Source organism: Carcharhinus amblyrhynchos, chromosome 34 (assembly GCF_965287045.1).
Source record: "Carcharhinus amblyrhynchos chromosome 34, sCarAmb.v2.hapA, whole genome shotgun sequence".
In the NCBI taxonomy this organism is placed as follows: Eukaryota; Metazoa; Chordata; class Chondrichthyes; order Carcharhiniformes; family Carcharhinidae; genus Carcharhinus; species Carcharhinus amblyrhynchos.
The window spans coordinates 2,942,160-2,965,327 of NC_137357.1; the positions used below are offsets into that span (position 1 = coordinate 2,942,160).

General features: G+C 48.9%; 1 protein-coding gene across 1 annotated transcript in view; it reads right to left on the minus strand.

Annotated features, from left to right (window-relative positions):
- Positions 1–419: 419 nt before the first annotated feature.
- mxd1 (MAX dimerization protein 1) overlaps positions 420–23,168 on the minus strand; it is a 32,288-nt gene continuing 9,539 nt past the window's right edge. The window contains exons 4-6 of the mRNA XM_080217064.1: positions 7,642–7,756; positions 6,271–6,430; positions 420–3,986 (exon numbers count right to left, since the gene is read on the minus strand). Coding sequence (XP_080073190.1) covers positions 3,793–3,986; positions 6,271–6,430; positions 7,642–7,756 — 469 coding nt within the window. The 3' untranslated portion in view covers positions 420–3,792. The remainder of the gene's footprint in view (positions 3,987–6,270; positions 6,431–7,641; positions 7,757–23,168) is intronic.

Here is a 23,168-nt window from a genome sequence, read left to right on the forward strand (position 1 = left end):
GCACGTGTGTGTGTGTGGACACCGCACTTCCAAAAGTGCTCAAGTTTGGACACAGAAAAGGCAGCCTTCTCCCAACAAGGACACAGCCTCGTTTCGCACGATGACAGGCAAAAGGTAGATATTTCAGGGGCCTAACTATTCAGAAAAGTCACTGTGCAGGAAATCTGGAGGCGGTTTAATTATTGCTCATACTGCGTACCAAACAAAACTGTTCTAATCTTCCCCAGTCTCATTTATCATAGAATCTCTACACTGCAGAAGGAGACTATTCGGCCCATCGAGTCTGCACAATCCCACCCAGGCCCCATCCCCATAACCCCACATGTTTAAGCCACTAATCTCTCTGATCCGCGATTCCCGGGACACTCAGGGGCAATTTAGCATGGCCAATTCTTTGGAGTGTGGGAGGAATTTAGCATGCACATTCTTTGGAGTGTGGGAGGAAACCCATGCAGACATGGGGAGAATGTGCCTTCTCCACACACGCAGCGACCCAAGCTGGGGATCGAACCCGGGTCCCTGGACCTGCAGTACTGACCACTGTGCCGTCCCTAATGTGGGCAATGCAATTCTCTGGCAGAGAAAAATATTGAAAAATTCACACCTTACATGAGGTGGAAGGTGGGGGGGGGATTTAAAATTTTTGAGTGGGGGGAATGTTGAAAAATTGATATCTTGGCCAGGAAATTATTGAATAATTCACAGCCACAGCGTACCAATGTCTGTTAACTGGGTTTTGACTGAAGGGAATGAGAGGAGGTTTACTCACAGCAAGCATTTTTTAGCGCCTCGCCAACTAGCTGAAAGCACGACCACATCTTTTGCTTTTATCAGCCTGGGGGAATGCAGATCAAAGAGTGAGGGTGAGGGCGGAGGGGGGCGGCAGACTCACAGAGTACTTTCTGTTGTTGTTGTGGCAGCTTATCAGTACCAGTGATAACACCGCATCAAACGGGGTTTGTGTTTTTGAGCATTGGTTTAATTTTCACTGCGTTAACACCAACGATAATACAGTGCAAAAGGAGAACAAATTCCACGGCTCCCGAGCTGTAGGTTCCTTCCGTGCCCATCATCAGAGCGAGACGGATTAGTGCAATTGTAGGAGCGGTGACACGATTCAAACTTCATCTCGAGGTCAGGGGGGGAACGGTTGTGGATGAGGGGAAGGCGGCAAAAAAAAATCTCTGGACGTTGAAGGACCGCTGGGAAATAAAGAGGAAAGCTTTCCGTCCCGTCTCCGCTCTGCAGAGACGCTGCTGGTAAGAAGTGTGCAGAATGCTCAGCATCCATTTGGCAGCCTTTGTTCAGCCAAAATCTATCAACAAGGAGGAGGAGGAGGAATAGATGATGTGGTCCGCCATGCCCCCCCCACACACACATCCCCATCCAACAGGAAATTCTCTACTACCCCTGTCTGCTTCCTCAGACCGATTCTTGTGGGCACAGCACTGTCCGTGTGGTTTCCCCCACCAACCCCCGTGGCAGTAAGTGATTAATGCTAAAGTTATGGTGTTAGGGGCAGGATGGGGGGGAAGCGCACAACATCAGCACGTATGCGGAGGGTTAGGATAATGTGAGCAGCTTGTCTCTTCAAGGAGAGCAGGATAGGGAAGTGTTGGAGTTGGGTTCAGTGCTGGTATGCGAGTTACTTGTTATGCAGTGACCTGGGGGGGTAGTTGGGTTCAGCACTGGCACCCGAGGTTAACCGGGTCCCTGGCACTGAGGCAGCAGTGCCATCCACTGAAGAACAGAGCTCGGGACTGTGTGTGTCGAGGGCCCCGGTACAGGCTGCAGGGAGGAGCCTTCACACTCCTTATCCTAACAGACAGGTGGTTAACTGAGACCACCCCCCCCTTCAACTGAACCAATAACACAAACATGGGTACGAGTGTGCTGTGACCAGGACAAGTTCCTAGCCTCAATGTTCCCGAGACAGGACCCAGCACTCTATGGATCAGATGAATCCTTTATGCCCACTGTTCCCCTTTCAAACTCAGAACTCATCCTGTGCCAGTCAGAAACTCTCTGGGGATGACAGTGGACAGATCTTGGCTCTCACTGAGGCACCCTTCCCAAAACGGCTGCCAGCTTTGCTCTGGGAGGACAGTGGGCCAAGAACTGGATTTCATTTTTAAAAAAAATTACAAAACCACTGCTGCCAAACAGAAACAGGAGCGAGAATGCCTTAAAGAGATAGAGAGACAGTAGAGGGTTTGACACCAAATAAACTAATTAATGGACAAATGGGAAAGCACAGGCTGCCTTCACTACAGCCCTGGGACATACAGAAACGGGAGTTTGGGCTGCAGAGTGCTTAACGTAAAGAGGCAGCTCGCCAAAGCAGCCTGCGACCGCTACCTGGAGGGTGGCAGGGGAGGGGGACCCTCCGGCCTGGGCCTGGACAAAGTGCAAAGCGATGTTGGACTGGGGCGGATCCCCGGGAAGGGGAGGCCCCCATCCTCCCTCCTTCCCCCCACCCCACCTTTAGGGAAAAGGTTAAACCTGGGCCCTTGGAGGAAGTGGGGGCAGGATATAGCTCCACACATTAAAGTCATGATGTGGAGATGCTGGTGTTGGACTGGCAAGAAGTCTCACAACAGCAGGTTAAAGTCCAACAGGTTTATCTGTAGCAAAAGCCACTAGCTTTCGGAGCGCTGCCCCACTCACCTGACGAAGGGACGGCATTCCGAAAGCTAGTGGCTTTTACTATCAAACTTTAACTGGTGTTGAGAGACCTCTGACCATGCCCACACAAACACAGAAGGCACAAAACATCCGGGGGAAAAAAAAAACAAACTTTGGGGTCGAGGCACGACTCCAAATTAAAATGGGAAAGCTATACGCTTCCAGAGTTTTAGGGTTCCCACATTTTAAACCCGTGGCGGGGGGTTTGAGGGCGCAGATGGGCACCAGAGAAACTCTCGGGCACGAACACACCTCCGAATTCAAGCCAGCCGTCGTCAAAAAGTGCAGCTTCCGTTCGCTTCCCCATTGGTCCCCAGAACTCCTCTCTAACACGACAGCTCGACGTTTCGAGGAAGCTTTTCACATGGGCTTGCTGACCCTCCACCGGCGTCTGAGAACAATTCCATCGTTGGAGGGGGGGAAAAGGATAGAGGGAAAGGGGAAAATAGGGGAATGGCTAGCCCAGCCGATAAGACGGGACTCGCTATTGATTCCGAGCAGACAGTACCAATTATAAATAAACCCACATTCATTAATCCACTTTTATACAAAAATCAATGCTTTTTTTTGCTGAATTTGTTGCAAACATGAGGTAATATCTCTTGCCCTTTGGGACAGGTTTGACCCAGGGAGTGCGTGTAATGCAAGGTGCACAGCAGACTAAATTGAGACAGACAGACCCAAGTGTGGCGAAACGCAGCATCCTGCGTGTGAAGTGCTTGTTTTAGCGAGCCTTATAAGTGCCTCCAAACGTAGGGATGGGGAAGAGAAGGGAAATAAGAGAACATGGGCGACAAACAAGGGAGAGCAAGACTTGCAGGAGTGATGAAACGTCCCTTTAGAGAGACAGAGAGAGAGAAGCCCGCTTTCTCTCTCCTCCACCCAGCTTCCAATTCTTCCATACTTAGTGCATCTCATTTTATCAGTGCAACTGCAAAGTATCAGGAGGTAATAATGCGCTGTGACTGGGGGAAAAGAAAGAGAGAGAGAGAGAGAGACACATTGTGCTACTGAACATTTAAGTTCGACAGTGGCGTGGCGATGCATTGTGTGACAGAAGGTCCCGCCGGGGGCAGGGAAGGTGGAGGGAGGGGGGAAAGTGCTCCTTTACCGACTGGCCTCCCCCTTCAGGGAATCCGGCTGCGATTTCACCCTGCCGACTCGCTCAGTGCTGAAGTAGCCCTCATCGCTGCAGTTACTCCGCACACTGATCTGCTCGTCAGAGTCACTCACGCTGCTATTGCTCCAGTCCGGGTCTCCCGACAGGTACTCGGTGCCCTCCACATCCACATCAATGTCTTCTGCAGCAAAACGCACAGAGAGAAAAGGATCAACTTTACGGCTCACATTTGCAAACCCCCCCCACGTCACTCTGTGTGAGCAAACATTTTACTTTTCACTCCCTTTCATTCCACAAATTTCAATTTTGAATCAGCTATGCAGCAAATGAAGCAGCCCTTCAGCCCATCGTGTCTGTGCCAGCCTATTCATGCACTGAATTTTGTCCTTTATTGCTAGAGGGATGGAGTTTAAAAACAGGGAGGTTATGTTGCAGCTGTATAAGGTGCTGGTGAGGCCACATCTGGAGTACTGTGTACAGTTTTGGCCTGCTTTCTTGAGAAAGGATATACTGGCACCGGAGGGGGTGCAGAGGAGATTCACTAGGTTAATTCCGGAGTTGAGACGGTTGGCTTATAAAGAACAAATAAAATTACAGCACAGGAACAGGCCCTTCGACCGTCCAAGCCTGTAGCGACCATGCTGCCCGACTGGACTAAAACCCCTACCCTTCGGAGACCGTATCCCTTCATTCCCACCCTATTCATGTGTTTGTCAAGACGTCCCTTAAAAGTCACTACCCATTATGAGGCTATGAGGAGAGACTGAGTAGACTGGGATTCATTGGAATTCAGAAGAATGAGGGGAGATCTTATAGAAACAGAAAAGATTATGAAAGGAATAGAGAAGATAGAAGCAGGGAAGTTGTTTCCACTGGTGGGTGAAACTAGAATTAGGGGGCATGGCCTCAAAATAAGGGGAAGCAGATTTAGGACTGAGTTAAGGAGGAACTTCTTCACCCAAAGGGTTGTGAATCTGTGGAATCCCCTCTCTAGCGAAGCAGTTGAGGCTACCTCATTGAATGTTTTTAAGACAAGGAACGATCGATTTTTGAACAGTAAAGGAATTAAGGGTTATGGTGAGCGGGTGGGTAAGTGGAGCTGAGTCCATGAAAAGATCAGCCATGATCTTATTGAATGGTGGAGCAGGCTCGAGGGGACAGATGGCCCGCTCCATATCTATCATTTATGTAAATGACATAGATGACTATGTGGGGGGGAAGGATTAGTAAGTGGATTTCACAAAGATTGGACAGGTGTTTAACAGCGAGGCAGAGTGTCTTGGGCTACAAGGAGATATAGATGGAATGGTCAAATGGGCAGATAAGTGGCAGATGGAATTTAACCCTGAAAATTATGAGGTGATGCACTTTGGACAGAGTAATTTGACAAGGGAGTTTACAATGAAAGATCTGACACTGGGAAGCTCTGTGGAACAAAGGGACCTTGGTCTGTTTGTCCACAGAACTCTGAAGGCGAAATGGCACAGTAATAGGGTGGGGAGAAAGACACAAGGGACACTTGTCTTTATCAATCGGGGTATAGATTACAAAAACAGGGGAATTCATGTTGGGATTGTATAGAACTTTGGTGAGACCACAGCTGGAGTACTGTGTGCAGTTCTGGTCACCACATTATAGGAAGGATGTAATTACACTGGAGGGGGTGCAGAGGACCGTCACCAGGATGCTGCCTGGAATGGAACATTTAAGTTATGAAGAGAGGTTAGATAGGCTTGGGTTGTTTTTGTTGGAGCAGAGAAGACTGAGGGGCAACATGATTACAAGATTATGAGGGACATGGACAGAGTGGATAGGGAGCAGCTGTTCCCCTTAGTTGAAGGGTCAGTCACAAGGGGATATAGGTTTAAGGTGAGGGGTGGGAGGTTTGAGGGGACGTGAGGAAGAACTTTTTTACCCAGAGGGTGGTGAGGGTCTGGAATGTGCTGCCTGGGAGGGTGGTGGAGGCGGGATGCCCCACATCCTTTATAAAGTACCTGAATGAGCACTTGGCACGTCACAACATTCAGGGCTACGGGCCCAGTGCTGGTGGATGGGATTAGGTGGGAGTTCAGGTGTTTCTCATGTGTGGGTGTGGACTCAATGGGCCAAAGGGGCTCTTCCGCACTGTATGATTTTGCAAAATGCTTTCTTGTGTGTCTGCTTTTCATTGGGATGTGAGCATCTGATCGAGTGAGAGGCGGAGTGAGTCATTTTTACGGGATTTGTAAGAGGAATAAAAACAGCCACCCAAGTCTCACTCACCTCATCAAAACACAGGGTGGAAGACACAACCCTCCCTGTTGCTAGGTGACTGAACAGGTGGAGTATGCTGATGAATCGCCAACTCTAAAAATAGACTCTACATGCCCAGGGCAATTTCACAATCACGCAACGAAGAATTGCAGGCATTCCTAAGGCAGTGAGGTGCTCGACACGGCAACCATTACGCCGGCTCAGCATCTTACCTTGGTCAGAGTCGGAGCGCTCTGACGATACGGTCGACCCCACGCTGTCCGTCCGCGTCCTCTCCACGTTCAGCAGTTCCAGCTGCCGCTTTAAGTGCCGCTGCTCCCGCTGTAACTGGTCGATCTGGTGGAGGGCCCGTCTGTCCACCTCCTCGAGGGTCTGGAGGAGAAGGAAAGCCTTTAACCATCAGAGGAACGCACTAGACTTGACATCATCCAGAAGGGTGGGCTTTCAACACTGGCAGAGAGGGTGGGTGGTGGGGGAACATATCGCGACAATGTCCCCCCCACCCCCTCCCCCAGGAGCAGCTACCTTTCATAGATTCCCTACGTGGTGGCACAGTGGGTTAGCACTGCTGCCTCACAGAGCCAGGCATCCAGGTTCAATTCCCGGCTTGGGTCACTGTCTGTGTGGAGTTTGCACATTCTCCCCGTGTCTGCATGGGTTTCCTCCGGGTGTTCCAGTTTCCTCCTACAGTACGTGCTGGTTAGGTGCTAAATTCTCCCTCAGTGTAACCCAAACAGGCGCCAGAGTGTGGGGGCTAGGGGGATTACACAGTAACTTCATTGCGGTGTTAATGTAAGCCTTACTTGTGACTAATTAATAAACTTTAACTTTAGTGCAGAAGGGGGCTATTCGAGCTATCTATTCTGCACTGACCACAATCCCACCCCAGGCCCTATTCCCGTAACCCACACATTTACACTGCTAGTCCCCCAGACACTAGGGTCAATTTATCAAGGCCAATCAACCTAAACCACACATCTTTAGACTATGGGAGGAAACCCACGCAGACACGGGGAGAACGCGCAAACTCCACACAGACAGTGACCCAAGCCGGGAATCGAACACCAGTCCCTGGTGCTGAGGGGCAGGAGTGCTATCCACTGTGCCTTCCTCCAACATGACTAGCTAGGGGCTCCCAGAGTTGCAGGAGGCCATTTGGCCCACCATGTCAATATCGTCTCGCCTTTCCCAGCCTACCCCTGCACATTCAAATAATCATCTAATTCTCTCTCAAAGGCCTCGATTGAACTTGCCTCCACCACATTTCCAGGCAGCACATTCCATACTCCAACCCTAGGCATTGGCCTAGTGACATCCTTGCTAGACTCCAGCAACTCAGCTACTGTTCCAGGGACCTGGGTTCGAATCCCACCACGGCAGATGGTGGAATTTGAATTCCATAAAACATACACATGGGGGATCGAGGACACACCTGGGAAAAGCAAGTTAGACAACAGGCTCTCTCTCTGAAAGAACTGGAGCCGCTCCCGCTCCCTCACCCCTCCGTCCTCCCCCCCCCCCCCCCCCCCTCCCAACCGCTCCCTCACCCACTCCCTCCCTGCTCTCCCTCCTCCTTTCCATACCTTGATGTGCATTTTGGCCTTCAGGAGCAGGCTGAGGGTGGTGTGCCTGGCGTTCTCAGCTCCCAGTGGCACCAGTTCTTTCAACCTTTCCAAGCACAGTCGCAGGTGGGCCCGCCTGGGTTAAAGAGAAAGCATTTCACTCATCTTGTGCCAGGGACACCAGGAGCCCAGAGGGCAACAAGCCATTGACAACAGGCACAGACACATATTCGATACGGAGATGCCCCTCAGTTAATTCCACCATTCCTGCTAATTGCAATGCCACAGCTAAGACGCTTTTAATTCTGGACCGTTGCAAACCAAAGGAATTCGATTATTTCGCCCAGCAGCAGACATTTGAGCTTTGAATATCTGAGGCTGCAAATAACATTGTGCCTGTGGTACCTGTCACGCTGCTCTGGGAGTGCTGGGGGAGTGCCAGAGGGAGGGACAGAGACAGAGACAGAGGAAGATCGAGGAAGAGGGAGGGAAAGCAAGAGACCCTTCAAATTATTTATTTTCAGTGCTTCACTAGGGTAAGAGAGCTCCACAGACACACAATAAAAAAATACAAAAGTCTGAGGTCACGTACCAACTGACTCAAGAACAGCTTCTTTCCTGCTGCTGTCAGACTTATGAATGGGCCTACCTCGCAATAAGTTGATCTTTCTCTATACCCTAGCTATGACTGTAACACTACATTCTGCACTCTCAACTTTCCTTTTCTATGAACAGTATGCTTTGTCTGTATTGCGCATAAGAAACAATACTTTTCACTGTATGTTAATACATGTGACAATAATAAAACAAACCAAATCCTCAGATAAGAAATGTCCCCTCGCCTGTGCCTTAATTAGGAGGCCTCCCCCATGACTTGGTAGTATTCCCTATGTATCTAGATGGATGGTCGTGCGTTTGGAAGGTGCTAAGGAGCCTTGGCGAGTTGCTGCAGTGCATCTTATAGACGGTACACACCGCTGCTACTGAGCGTTGGTGGTGGAGGGAGTGAATGTTTGTGGATAGGGTGCCAATCAAGCGGGGCTGCTTTGTCCTGGATGGTGTCGAGTTCCTTGAGTGTTGTTGGAGCTGCACCCATCCAGGCAAGTGGGGAGTATTCCATCACACTCCTGACTTGTGCCTTGTAGATGGGGGACAGGCTTTGGGGGGAGTTAGGTGGTGAGTTACTCTCTGCAGGATTCCCAGCCTCTGACCTGCTCTGGTAGTCACTGTGTTTAAATGGCTGGGTCCAGCTCAGCTTCTGGTCAATGGTAACTGCCAGGATGTTGATAGTGGGGGGATTCAGCAATGGCAATGCTATTGAATATCAAGGGGCGATGGTTAGTTCCTCTCTTGTTGGAGATGGTCATTGCCTGGCACTTGTGTGGCGCAGATGTTACAAGCCTGGATATTGTCCAGATCTTGGTGCATTTGAACATGGACTGTTTCAGTATCTGAGGAGTGGCGAATAATGCTGAACATTGTGCAATGACCCATTCCTGACCTTATGATGGAGGGAAGGTCATTGATGAAGCAGCTGAAGATGGTTGGGTCTAGGACACTAACCCTGAAGAACTCCTACAGAGATGTCCTGGAACTGCCACGACTGACCCTCCACAACACAATTATCTTCCTATGTGCCAGATATGACTCCAAATGAATGAGGCAGTGTGATTAGAGTTGAAAATGCATTAATATGTGCCACACCATTAACCATTCTTCAGCAAGAAGGGCAGAGTTAGGCCCAAGGAGTGGCCGAGAATTTGTATACTTTCAAACCTTCCACAGCCCAAAAGACCTGCTGGTTAGGTACTAAATTCTCCCTCAGTATACCCAAACAGGCACCGGAGTGTGGCAACTAGGCGATTTTCACAGTAACTTCATTGCAGTGTTAATGTAAGCCCACTCATGACACTAATGAACTTCAACTATTGCCTTCAAATCTCTCTCATCAGAGTAAAGCTGCTTTTCTGATTACCTATAGCATTGGAGACAAATGTAGCTCAGGGCTTGAAGAAGCTATCTAAAACACAAACTCGGAGCAGGAAGAGGCCATTCAGCCCTTCGAGTTTGCTGCACCATTCAATTTGATCATGGCCGATCTTTTACCTCAAAACCACATCCTCTCTTTCTCTCCACAGCCCGTGCTGCTTATTAAAATCTAACAAATTCCCCATCTCTTTTCTGAATACACATTCAGTGACTCAGCTTCCACAGCGTTTCGTGGTAGAGAATGCCACATGATTGAACGAAGACATTTCTCCTTATCTCAGTCCAAAATGGTCTCCCCGCCCCCAGCAATATCCTGACGCTGGTTCTAGATTCCCTGACCAGGGAAAATATCCCCTCTGCATCGAGCCTAATCAGCTGTTAGAATTTTACATGTTTCAATCCCCTCTCATCCTTAAACTCCAGTGAATACAGGCCCAATCTCTCTTCACAGGACAGTCCCACCAATCTCGGTATCATCCTCCGCTGCACTCCCTCTATAGCAAACATCCCCTCTCTTTAGGTAGAGGGGCCAAAAGCTGCATTCAATACTCCAGTCTCACTTAGACCCAGTATAACTGCACGAGGACGGTCTCAACAGGGATCTTGGGTTCATGTCGCACTATCTGTAACCCCCGTGACTTGCCTGGGTTTGCAAAACCTCACTTACTGTACTGTCTGGAGACAATACACATTTCTTTAACCTGTGATCAGTGCTCCTTCCACACACATTGTCAGCCACTTCAGGACTTGAACAGCAGGTTAGGTGTAAAGATTCTCATTCTAATCAGTAATCTCTAAACTGTCTGTGCTTTATATGCTCTGTCTGAGGCCAGAACTCTCCATTCACCTGACGAAGGGACTAACCCAAAAGCTTGTGAGTTTACTATCAAATAAATCGGTTGGACTAAAACCTGGTGTTGTCAGACTTTTTACTGTGTTTACCCCAGTCCAACGCCGGCATATCCACATCATGTAAAACATCCCCACAGCATGCACACTGGGTACAGTGCTTGGAGTGGAGTCATATGACGAATGGTTGAGGACTCTGGGTCTGTACTCATTGGAGTTTTAGAAGGATGAGGGGGGATCTTATTGAAACTTACAGAATACTGCGAGGTCTGGATAGGGTGGATGCGGAGAGGATGTTTCCACCAGTCGGAAAAACTAGAACTAGAGGGCCCAACCTCAGGGTAAAGGGACCATCCTTTAAAACACAGATGAGGAGGAATTTCTTCAGCCAGAGAGTGGTGAATGTGTGGAACACTTTGCTGCAGAAGGCTGTGGAGGACAGGTCATTGTGTGTCTTTAAGACAGAGCTAGATAAGTTCTCGATCAATAAGGGGATCAGTGGTTATGGGGAAAAAGCAGGAGAATGGGGATGAGAAAAATATCAGCCATGATTGAATGGCAGAGCAGACTCGATGGGCCGAGTGGCCTAACTCTGCTCCTATGTCTTATGGTCCCCAATGCCAGGTAGTGCTGCACACTCTATGGTGCATTTCTGCACTGCATGCGGTGCCACCCTGCTCTCTCCCAGGCTGCATGGGCCACAGACGGTGCGTGTGATGCCAGCTGACAGTGCCAGTGTGATTGAGCAGGGCGCCAGTTCCAGCTTCCCTGGCATCAGGCACCCACCCATTCGCCAGGCACACCACCACTCTCTGGGCAGCCGAGAAACCAGTTCCTCAGGAAACTCTGGGTATGAGCGAGAGAAAAATAAACCCCTCATTGTGCTTCTGATTCAGCCTCCTCACACTGGGGATGGTTCTTGCCCGTTTAATCTGCCCTGCTCAGAGTTCACTCTCCACAGAGTTGAAGCTCACGTAGGACACAGCATCATTCGCCCAAATTTCTCCTAGGCCTTTCCCCAAGGCCGCAATAGTTTTGCCGAGGCCCAGAATCAAATACAACCCTCCGGAGGCCTAACCAGGGCCGGTGGTCAACAGGATTCTTCCACCCATCCGGTCAGCGCTACTTTGTTTCATAAGACATAGGAGCAGAATTAGGCCACTCGGCCCATCGAGTCTGCTCCACCATTCAATCATGGCTGACTTTTTCTCATCCCCATTCTCCTGCCTTTTCTCCAATAACCCCTTCTTAATCAAGAAACTTTCTCTGTTTTAAAGACATTCAATGTTCTGACCTCCTCGGCCAGGTTTATGGAGTTGTAGAGGTTTTACAACACACAAAGAGGCCCTTCGACCCATTGCGTCTGTGCTAGCCTTTAAGCACCGATCTATTCTTATCTCATTTCCCAGCAAATGGTTGTGCAGGCTAGGGTGCTTCAAGCTACTCATCTAAATGTTCTGAGGGTTCCTGCCTCTACCACCCCTTTCAGCCAGAGGTTACAGAGGAGGTTCACCGGGATGTTGCCTGGGATGGAGAGTTTGAGCTATAAGGAGACACTGGATAAACTTGGATGGGTCATCTGGACTCGAACCGTCAGCCCTTTTCTGTCCTTACAGGTGCTGCCAGACCTGCTGAGATTTTCTGGTATTTTCTCTTCAGGCTTGTACTGCTTTCTCCAGAGCAGAGAAGACTGAGGGGGATATGACTGAGGTGTATAAGATTATGAGGGGGATGAACAGGGTGAGTAGGGAGCAGCTGTTCCCCTTGGTTGCGGGGCCAATCACGAGGGGGCAGCAGATTCAGAGGGGATTTTTCACTGAGGGTGGTGGGAATCTGGAATGCACTGCCCTAGGAAGGTAGTGGAGGATGGAAACTTTATAACCTTTAAGTATTCAGACAAGCACTATATCAAGATATACCTTAAATGTTGCTAATGTGCCTGCTTCCGCCACCTCCTCTGGCAGCGTGTTCCAGGCACCCACCACTCTCTGTGTGAAAAACCTCCCCTGCACATCTCCCTTAAATCTTCCCCCTCTCACCTTGAACCTGTGCTCCCTTGTAATTGACCCTTCCACCCCTGGGGAAAAAGCCTCTGACTCTCCACTCTGTCTGTGCCTCCCATAATTTTGTAGACCAGGTCTCCCCTCAGCCTCGTCTTTTCATCGAAAATAATCCCAGTTTATTCAACCTCTCTTTGAAGCTAAAACCCTCCAGACCAGGCAACATTCTGGTGAACCTTCTTTGCACTCTTTCCAAAACCTCCATATCCTTCTGGTAAGTGTGGCATCCAGAACTGAATGCAAAACTAAAGTTATATACAGCTGGAACATAACTTACCAACTTTTATACCCGATTCCTCAGCCAATGAAGGCAAGCATGCTGTATGCCCTCTTGGCAAACTTGTCTGTGTTGCCACTTTTAGGGATCCATGGACCTACACACCCAGGTCTCTCTGTATGTCAATGTTCCTAAGGGTTCTGCCATTTCGACAATACAGGAGCGAGATAGAGAATCTGGTGAACTGGTACAGCAACAATAATCTCTCCCTCAATGTCAACAAAACAAAGGAGATTGTCAACAACCTTAGAAAGAATAGTGAAGGTCACACCCATGTTTCCAACTATCGGGACGAAGTAGAAGTGGTTGTGAGCTTCAAGTTTTTAGGTGTCCAGATCACCAACAGCCTGTCCTGGTCCCCCCATGCCGACACTATAGCTAAGAAAGCCCACCACCGCCTCTTTCTCAGAAGGCTAAGGAAATTTGGCATGTCCACTACAACTTTCACCGACTTTTACAGATGTACCATAGAAAGCATTCTTTCCCGATGTATCACAGCTTGGTACGGGCTCTTGCTCTGACCAAGACCACAAGGAACTACAAAGGTCATAAATGCAACCCAGTCGATCATGCCAACCAGACTCCCACCCATCGACTCTGTCTACACTTCCCACTGCCTCAGAAAAGCAGCCAGCATAATCAAGGACCCCATGCACCCCAGACGTACAAAAGTCTGAGGTCACGTACCAACCGACTCAAGAACAGCTTCTCCACTGTTGCCATCAGACTTTTGAATGGACCTATCTTACATTAAGTTGATCTTGCTCTACACCTTAGCTATGACTGTAGCACTACATTATGCAGTTTCTCCTTTCCTTCTCGATGAACAGTATACTTTGTCTTATAGCGCGCAAGAAACAATACTTTTCACTGCATCCCAGTACGTGACAATAATAAATCAAATTTACTGTACAATTCGCACCTGAATTTGATCTTCCAAAATGCATCACCTCACATTTGTGTGGATTAAACTCCATCTGTCGTTTCTGTGTCCAAGTCTGCAATCTATATATATATATCCTGCTGTTTCCTTTGACAATCCTCATCACTATCTGCAACTCAGCCAATTTTTGTGTTGTCTGCAAACTTACTGATCAGACTGCCTACATTTTCCTCCAGGTCACTTATATTTACTACAAACAGAGGATGGCGAGACTGATGTCTGAATGTTGGCCTTCATTGCGAGAAGTTTCAAATAAAGGAGCAAGGATGTGTTGTTGCAAATATACAGGGCCTTGGTGAGACCACATCGAGAGTATTGAGTTCTGGTCTCCTTTTCTGAGGAAGGATGTTCTTGCTCTCTCGAGAGTGCAGTGAAGGTTTATCAGGCTGATTCCAGGGATGGCGGGACTGATGTATGAGGAGAGATTCAGTAGGTTAGGATTGTTTTCGCTGGAGTTCAGATGAATAAGGAGGGGATCTCATAGAAACTTATACAATTCTAAACAGGACTAGTCAGGGTAGATGCAGGGAGGATGTTCCCGATGGTGGGGGGGTGGGGGGGGGAAGTCCAGAACCAGAGATCACAGTCTGAGGATTCGGGGTAGACCATTTAGGACAGAGATGAGGAGACATTTCTTCACCTGGTGAGCCTGTGGAATTCATTCCCACAGGAAGTAGTTGATGCCAAAACATTGAATGTATTCAAGAGGCAGCTGGATATAGCACTTGGGGCGAATGGGATCAAAGGTAATGGGGAGAAAGCAGGATTAGGCTATTGAGTTGGACAATCAGCCATGATCATAATGAACGGCAGAGCAGGCTGAAAGGCCTCCTCCTGCTCCTATCTTCTATCTTTCTGAGTCCCCACACTGATCCCTGGGGAACACCACTAGCTATAGATGGCGAGTGTTTGACTGATCCAAGTTGAAACTGTGGGGATAAATCTAGCGATCGTTAGAAGGTTAAAACCTGGTCAGAGGATAGCACAAGGGGTGGGGTTAGATTGAAGCTTCGCCTTAATCAAAGCTGGTTATGAAAAGAACTCATTATGCCAAGTGTAATTACTGACAGGTTCAACCCAATCAAATGGAACGAAAAAAATGCAGCAGAACCTGACTCTGCTTGGAAGTCCCTACGCTCTTTAAAAGATCCTGCCCCATTTCTTCAGGCTGCAATCTGTGATCAACATCCAAAATGAAACTGAAACCTCTGATTCCTGTCGCTGCCTCGGCTGGATCCCGACGAGGCTCCTTCCAAAATCAAACGTGTACCCTGTCAGCTGACACCTTCGTTCCACCTCCTCCCCCACCCTCGAACCAAGGCTACAGAGCGGACACACGTCTGACAGGCTCGGTGAAGAAGTCCAGCTCCGCTGCATTCTGTTTCATAGAATCCCTACAGTGCGGAAGGAGGCCATTTGGCCCATTGAGTCTACACAGGCCACAATCCCACCCAGGTCCGATTCCCGTAACCTTACGTATTTACCCTCCTAACACTAACAGGCAATTTATCATGGCCAATCCACCTAACCCGCACATCTTTGTACACTAAGGGGAAATTTAGCATGGCCAATCCACCTAACCCACATATCTTTCGGACTGTGGGAGGAAACCAAAGCAACTCCACACAGCCAGTGACCTGAGGCTGGGAATTGAACCTGGGTCACTGGCGCTAACAGGCAGCAGTGCTAACCCACTGTGCCGTTCCCACAAGGTTACCCAAATTAAATGAGGGTCAATACAAATATTTACCCAAACAGGTGCTGAAACATCATTGCGATAGATATAAAACCGCAGAAAGCAAAATATCTCAATTTAGTTGAAAGCACTCCAAGTCTTTATGAGCACTTTTATTTATTAGTGTCACAAGCAGGCTCACATTAACACTGCAATGAAGTTACTGTGAAAATCCCCTAGTCGCCACACTCCGGTGCCTGAGGGAGAATTCAGCACCTGACTGGCACATCTTTCAGAGTGCGAGGGGAAACCGGAGCACCCGGAGGAAACCCACGCAGACACAGGGAGAATGTGCAGGCTCTGCACAGACCAATGACCCAAGCCGGGAATCACTGTGCCACCCCTTTCAAAGGGGAAACTGGTTTGTAATTCCAGGTGTCAGTGCCAAACATCGGTACAAAGAGCACTGCCATCCTGAATTCCCCCCAATTAGCTAAACTCCCTTTAACTAAACTACGGAGCTATGTTAATCTAATCGATCTTTATAGCGCCACTAACTAGGTACTGTGAGCATGAGTTACAACATAATTGCAGCAATTTTACCTGCCATAATAAATTCAAGGTGCCTGCATGCTTTTTACATGCCTGTTTTGGGAAGAGAGTAAAATTTTGCTGCGTTTTTAAAATTCCTTAGTCAGAGGGAAAGAAAAGGCGTACAAGGAATCACTGCTTACCCCCTCGAGCTCACCACCACCAACAACACACCCCCCCCGCCATGGACTGGCACTATAACTAGCCAAATGGGTAACAAAAAAAAGGTACCAGGTTTATTCTCCACAGCCCCCATGACCCCTCGAAGCTATCACAGATAAAGAGCTGCCGGAATGCTTTAACCACACAGTTCCCCAAACTGGTTTTCGTTTATTGAGAAACAGGCTCACACGCGCACAGAAGATTTAGTTTCAACCCAGTGCAGGGGACTGTGTTCCCGGTGGGTGGCGCGGGGGGGTACGCCGGTTGAGACGTCAAGGATGGGGAGGTCTTTGCCCCATCTGCACCCCAAACAGCGCCCACCTCATTTTTGCTGGCAAACCATGCTCCACAATGGACGAACTGAGAGGGGCATGTAACCCGAAGCAGTGCGCTCCTGATCACAGGCTGGTGCGGTGCTGGACAGATTGGCAAGATGCATGCAGGAAAGGTGCAGTAATTTTCTTTTATATTCGTTAGTGGGACATGGGCGTCGTTGGCTGGGCACAATATTTATTGCCCCATCCCTAGTTGCCCTTGAAACTGAGTGTCTCGCTTGGCCATTTCAGAGGGCAGTTGAGAGTCAACCACATTGCTGTGGCTCTGGAGTCACATGTAGGCCAGCAGATTTCCTTCCCTACAGGAAATCAGATGGGTTCCTCCATCAATGGCTACATGATCATTGGTAGATTTTTATACATCACCTCTGTGTGAGATTTGGGTCCCCCGAATATTAGCACTGGAGATCTGGAGCCTAATAGTTCAGAGACATCAATGGAAGAAAGAGCAGTGGAAGTAGGCCATTCAGCTCCTCGAGCCAGTTGGTGTCTCCGAGTCCTATTTACTGAGCTGTTCTGTTTGAATATGCTTTGCATACTTGGTGCCTTCACTCTGGACTGCAGCCTGCAGCCTGACCTCTGAGAGGAAGCTAACATGTCTGATAGCAGGCTGCTCACGAAGGGGTAATAAATCAGACATATGCCAAATTGAAGTATTCCAGACCTTCCAGAAATATCTAAAATGGAACTGAATCGAGTTACCGACCATAAGAGATAGGACTGGAATTAAGCCATTTGGCCCACCGAATCTACTACACCATGGCTGATACGTTTCTCATCCCCATTCTCCCACCTTTCCCCCATAATCTTTGACCCCCCCCCCCCTTACCAATCAAGAACCGATCTATCTCTGTCTACAATACACTCAATGACCCGGCCTCCTCTGTGGCAATGAATTCCACAGATTCCCTAAACCCTCTGGCTGAAGAAATTCCCCCTCATCTCGGTTCTAAAGGGTCGTCCCTTTACTCTGAGGCTGTGCCCCTCAGATCCGAGTCTCTCCGAGTAACGGGAAACATCTCCCCCACGTCCACTCTATCCAGGGCCTCTCAGTATTCTGTGAGTTTCAATGAGATCCCCCCTCCTCATCCTTCTAAACTCCATCGAGTACAGATCCAGAGTTCTCAAATGCTTCTCAAAGAGGGCGACACGGTGGCAGTGGTTAGCACTGCTGCCTCACAGCGCCAAGGATCTGAGTTTGATTCCCGGCTTTGGGTCACTATCTGTGTGGAGTCTGCATGTTTCTCCTTGTGTCTGCGTGGGTTTCCCCCAGGTGCTCCAGTTTCCTCCCACAGTCCAAAAGATGTGGCGGTTAGGTAGACTGACCACGATAAATTACCCCTTAGTGCCCAAAGACGTGCAAGTTAGGTGGATTGGTCATGCTAAATTGCCTTCAAGTGTCAAAGGGATTAGCTGGGTAAATATGTGGGGTTAAGGGGATAGTTGTCAGTGTAGGCTTGATTGGCCACCTTCAACACTGTAGTGACGCTATGATTCTCATACGTCAAGCTTTCAATCTCTGGGATCATTCTGGTGAACCTCCTCTGGACCCTCTCCAATGCCAGCACGCCTTCCTTAGATACAGGGCCCAGAATTGCTCCGAATACATCAGCTCCCATACAGTTATCCCCAAGGTTGTGATATTCCTTCACTGAAGTCAGACGATCTCCCTTATTCACAGGCTACAATCAGCTTCATCACAACGGGGACCTCTGTGAGGGAAAGCCATGTTATCACTGGAGAGACAGCACACAATCTGAGTCTCAATTCTACACCAGCACACTCCCACGCTTTCCAGAGCGCACTTGAAGGCTGCTTTGCAGATTCACCTCACCAAATTGGAAATGTCCCTAAAGTGTGCCGAGAACTGGAGGCAGATTCGCCCTGTGGCCAGGGCAGGGCAACATCAGCAGAGAGCTCGATCAGCTCGCCACAGCTGCTGCAGGCCCATAGAGACCAGGCCAAAAAACAACAACGCAAGTTTTAAACTCAACTAAATAACAATGAGATCATGGCCTCCTTCTGCTCCTCTGTCTTACAAAGTAGTCCTTTGCTCAGGACTCTGGGGAATGTTGTTCTGAAGAGCCGTAGTTTTACAGCACAGGAAGAGGCCATTTGGCCCACTGAGTCTGCACCTACCAAAATCCCAGCCAGGCCCTATCCCCGTAATCCCACGTAATTACCTTGCTAATCCCCTGACAATAGTTGCAATTTAGCATGGCCAATCCACCTAACCTGCACATCTTTGGAGTGTGGAAGGAAACCCACGCAGACACGGAGAAAGTGCAGACTCCACACAGACAGTGACCCAAGCCAGGAATCAAACCCGGGTCTCCGAAGCTGTGAGACAGCAATGCTAACCACAGTGCTGCTCCTAAATCTAAATGTTGTGAGGGCTCCCGCCTCTACCCCATCAGGTTAGACTCGTACCCTTGGAGCTGAGAAGAGTAAGAGGTGATTTGATTGAAAGATGCAGGATCCTGAGGAGTCCTGACAGGGTGGATGTGGAAAGGATGCTTCCTCTTGTGGGGGAATCACTGATTAAAAATAAGGGGTTGCCCATTTCAGATGGAGATGAGGAAGGATGTTCTTTCTGAGGGTGGAGAGCCTCTGGAAGGGGGTAGACAATCCACGCACCCCCTCCCCTCCACCCCATTCCCAGGTATTCGTCTGGTAAGCTTTCCCGGAGCTGCTTCAAACACATTTACATCTTCCCTTAAATAATGAGACCAATACTGTCTACAATACTCCAGATGTAGTCTCACCAATGCCCTGTATAACTAAAGCATCAAATCCCAACTCTTGTATTCAATCCCCCTCACAATTAATGATAACATTCCACTCGCTTTCCCAATCACTTGCTATACCTGTATACCAGTCTTTTGTGATTCGTGAAGGGGATTTAGAGAGGGAAGGAAAACCTCTGGGTGGAAAACCTTTCCTTACATCCCCTCTAAATCTCCTGCTCCTTACATTACTTCTGCACTCCCTGGTTACTGACCTCTCTACTAATAAACTTAAAACTCTAAGGGGAAAAGTTCCTTCCTATCCATCCTATCATCATTCTGTACCCCTTGATTGGATCCCCCCGCAGCCTTCTCTGCTCTAAGGAAAACAACCCCAGCTTAACCAGCCTCTCTTGACCGCTGGAACACTCCATCCCAGGCAGCATCCTGGTGAATCTCCTCCGCACCCTCTCCAGTGCAATCACATCCTTCCTATAGTGTGGTGACCAGAACCGCACACAGTATTCTAGCTGTGGCCTAGCCAGCATTTTATACAGCTCCATCATAACCTCCCCAAGTCTTGGTAATTACTGCAAGTATTCCAGATGCCTTCTTAACCACCTTATTCCAAAGCATGCGAGAGATCTGAGGTGCGGAGGGATCTGGGTGTCTTAGGACACGAATCACAAATGACTGGTATACAGGTATAGCAAGTAATTAGGAAAGCGAGTGGAATGTTATCATTAATTGTGAGGGGGATCGAATACAAGAGTTGGGAGTTGATGCCTCAATTGTACAGGGCATCGGTGAAACTACATCTGGAGTATTGTAGACAGTAATGGTCTCATTATTTAAGGAAAGATATAAATGTTTTAGAAGCAGCTCAAGGAAGGTTTACCAGACTAATACCCGAGAATGGGGGCTTGGTGCGGGATTGTCTTATGAGGAAAGGTTGGAGAGATTAGACTTGTATCCCTGGAGTTTAGAAGAGTAAGAGGTGATTTGATTGAAACATGCAGGATCCTGAGGGGTCCTGACAGGGTGGATGTGGAAAGGACGCTTCCTCTTGTGGGGGGATCTGGAACTAGGGGTCTAAAAATAAGAGGTTGCCCATTTCAGATGGAGATGAGGAAGGATATTCTCTCTGAGGGTGGAGAGCCTCTGGAACTCTCAGGCAGCAGAAGCAGAGTGTTTGAATATTTTTAAAGTAAAAGTTAAAGTTTATTTATTAGTGTCACAAATTGGCCACATCCCAAAAACATGCTTTTTAGGCTGACTGGTGTCAATAGATTGTCCCCAAAATGGATCTCCCTTAATCCGGCACACATTTAATTCCCTAAATTTGCACGCCTTTATCATGGAGTCCACTAGAGGTAGACAAAAACGTCGACAAAAGACTTGAATAAGGCACTCACTGAGTGTCAAAATGGGCGGCGCAGGCTTGTAGGGCTGAATGGCCTGTTTCCTGTGCTGTTCTTTGTACATGAACATTGCAACTAAGTTACTGTGAAAATCCCCTAGTCACCACACTCCGGCGCCTGTTCGGGTAAACTAAGGGAGAATTTAGCACCTAACCAGCGTGTCTTTCGAATTGTGGACACTGGAGGAAATCCATGCAGACATGAGGAGAACATGCAGACTCCACACAGTGACCCAAGCCAGGAATCGAACCTGGGACCCTGGCGCTGTGAAGCAGCAGTGCTAATCACTGTGCCACCGTGCAGAGATGGATAGATGCTTGTAGAATAAAGGGGGTGAAAGGTTATCGGGGAGCGGGGAGGGTTGGCAGGAACGTGGGATTGAGGTTACAAATCGGGTCAGCCAGGGTGGGTTTGAAGGGCCCCACTCCTGATTGACATATATACTCGTGTGAACGATACTAGTACATCGATAAAGATCTGAGGAGTTATGCAACAATATCCCCTTAACCTCAGCAGTGGAAAAGTTGACCGGGAACTGAAAAGGACTGAAGATGTTGCGGGTAGATTAAGACTTAACACAGTACGATCAGAGAGAGAAGTACTTAGCCAGGCAGCAAATGAACAAGACACCGGATACATATTTTGTTGCAATGCGCATTGCACAATGTGCACAACTTCCCAGCTGAAGAGTCATAAAGGTTTACAGCACTGTTGGCCAAGGCAGTGATAGGGTTCACACACACGCACACATAGCACTCACTGCCAACATGGCTGCCCATCTTAAAATGGTGTCTCCATCTACCCAGTACAGAGCAACACACATCTTATCGAAGGAAAGATATCCCAGCATTACAGGCAGTCCAGAGAAAGTTCACCAGGTTGATCCTGGGTAAGGAGGGACTTTCCTATGAGGGGAGGTTGAATAGGTTGGGTCTGTACTCATTGGGGTTTAGAATCATAGAAGCCTAAGTGCAGAAGGAGGCCTTTCTGCCCATCAGGTCTGCACCAATCACCCAGGCCCTCTCCCTGTAACCCCATGCATTTACCCTAGCTAGTTTCCCTGACACTAACGGACAACTTGGCATGGCCAATCCACCTAACCTACATATCTTTGGAATGTGGGAGGAAACCCACGCAGACACAGGGAGAATGTGCAGACTCCGCACAGTGACCCAAGGCCAGAATCGAACCCGGATCCCTGGCGCTGTGCGGCAGCAGTGCTAACCACTGTGTCACTGTGCCACCCCTTATGGGCAACATATTTCCAAGAAAGTGCAGCACGGTGGCTAGCTGCCTCAGCACCAGGAACCCGGGATCGATTCCCGACTTGGGTCGCTGTCTGTGTGGAGTCTGCACATTCTTCCCGTGTCTGCATGGGTTTCCTCCAGGTGCCCATGCTAAATTACTAAATCAGTGTCCTAAGATGTGTGGGTTAAGTGGATTGGCCATGCTAAATTACCCCTTAGTGAGAGGGGGACTAGCTAGGGTAAATGCATGGGGGTTATGGGGATTGGGACTGGGTGGGATTGTTGTCAGTACAGGCTCAATGGGCCGAATGGCCCCCTTCTGCACTGTAGGATTCCATATCAGGATGGAATTTGCAGGTGATGGCGTTCCCAGGTAACTCTTACCCTTGCCTTGCTAGATGGGGGCAGTCGTGTGTTTGCGAGGTTTGCAGGGGTCAAAACTGTGTTTGTGCAGCAGGCAGGGGAAGCACAACTGGGGAAAGGTGGAAAAGATAGTTTGAGACGGATGTTGAAGCAGCAATGGGGCAAGGCAGCGTGATCTGATACAGCATCTGCAACCTTGAATCAGGGACTAGAAGCCACCTGCAGAGTTAAGGACACAGCAGCTGTACATGTCCCCAGAAAATCCTTCGCTCCAAATTGTTTCCTTTCAAATACTGCAACACAACAAAGCAGCTGAAGGCATCTCTCTCTGGTCAGAGGAATTCCCAACCCCGCCAGCACGGGCCAGGATATCAGCCTGGGTAGAATCCCGATCTCAATGATCAGCGAAAGGCAGAGAATGGAGGCTATACAAAGGCAGGGCAGCTGCAAAAGAGTCCAGAAGGCCTGGCTGCTTACAGCACCCTCAGCAATTTCACGCATGTGTCTATAAGAGGGGCCAGCACTCGATCACCCTGCCTGGGAACTCTCAACTGTGCCCAGCTTGGCAATGAACCACAAGCAGTGGGAATGTGAGGCCAGACGCGGTGAGCCCATCTGACTGGCTCGGGATGGAGCATGGTAAACTGGAAAATGCGGATCTTCGATACAGGGAGATGGGGGGATTGGAAACAGAACCTCCCAGTGTGCAAGCATGAGTCTAAAAGTGTCCCAACTGTATAATATTACCCCCCCCCACCAAATCCCAAACCCTCCCAGTGCTCTGTCCACAGTTTCCACTGTAAAGCAAAAGGTGGACAGAATTGTGCTTCTTAAGTTCGTACAGGATGCACTAACTTCCACAAGCAACCACGTTTGAAAAGCAGGATACTGGGTCAGCGGTGGAGAGGGG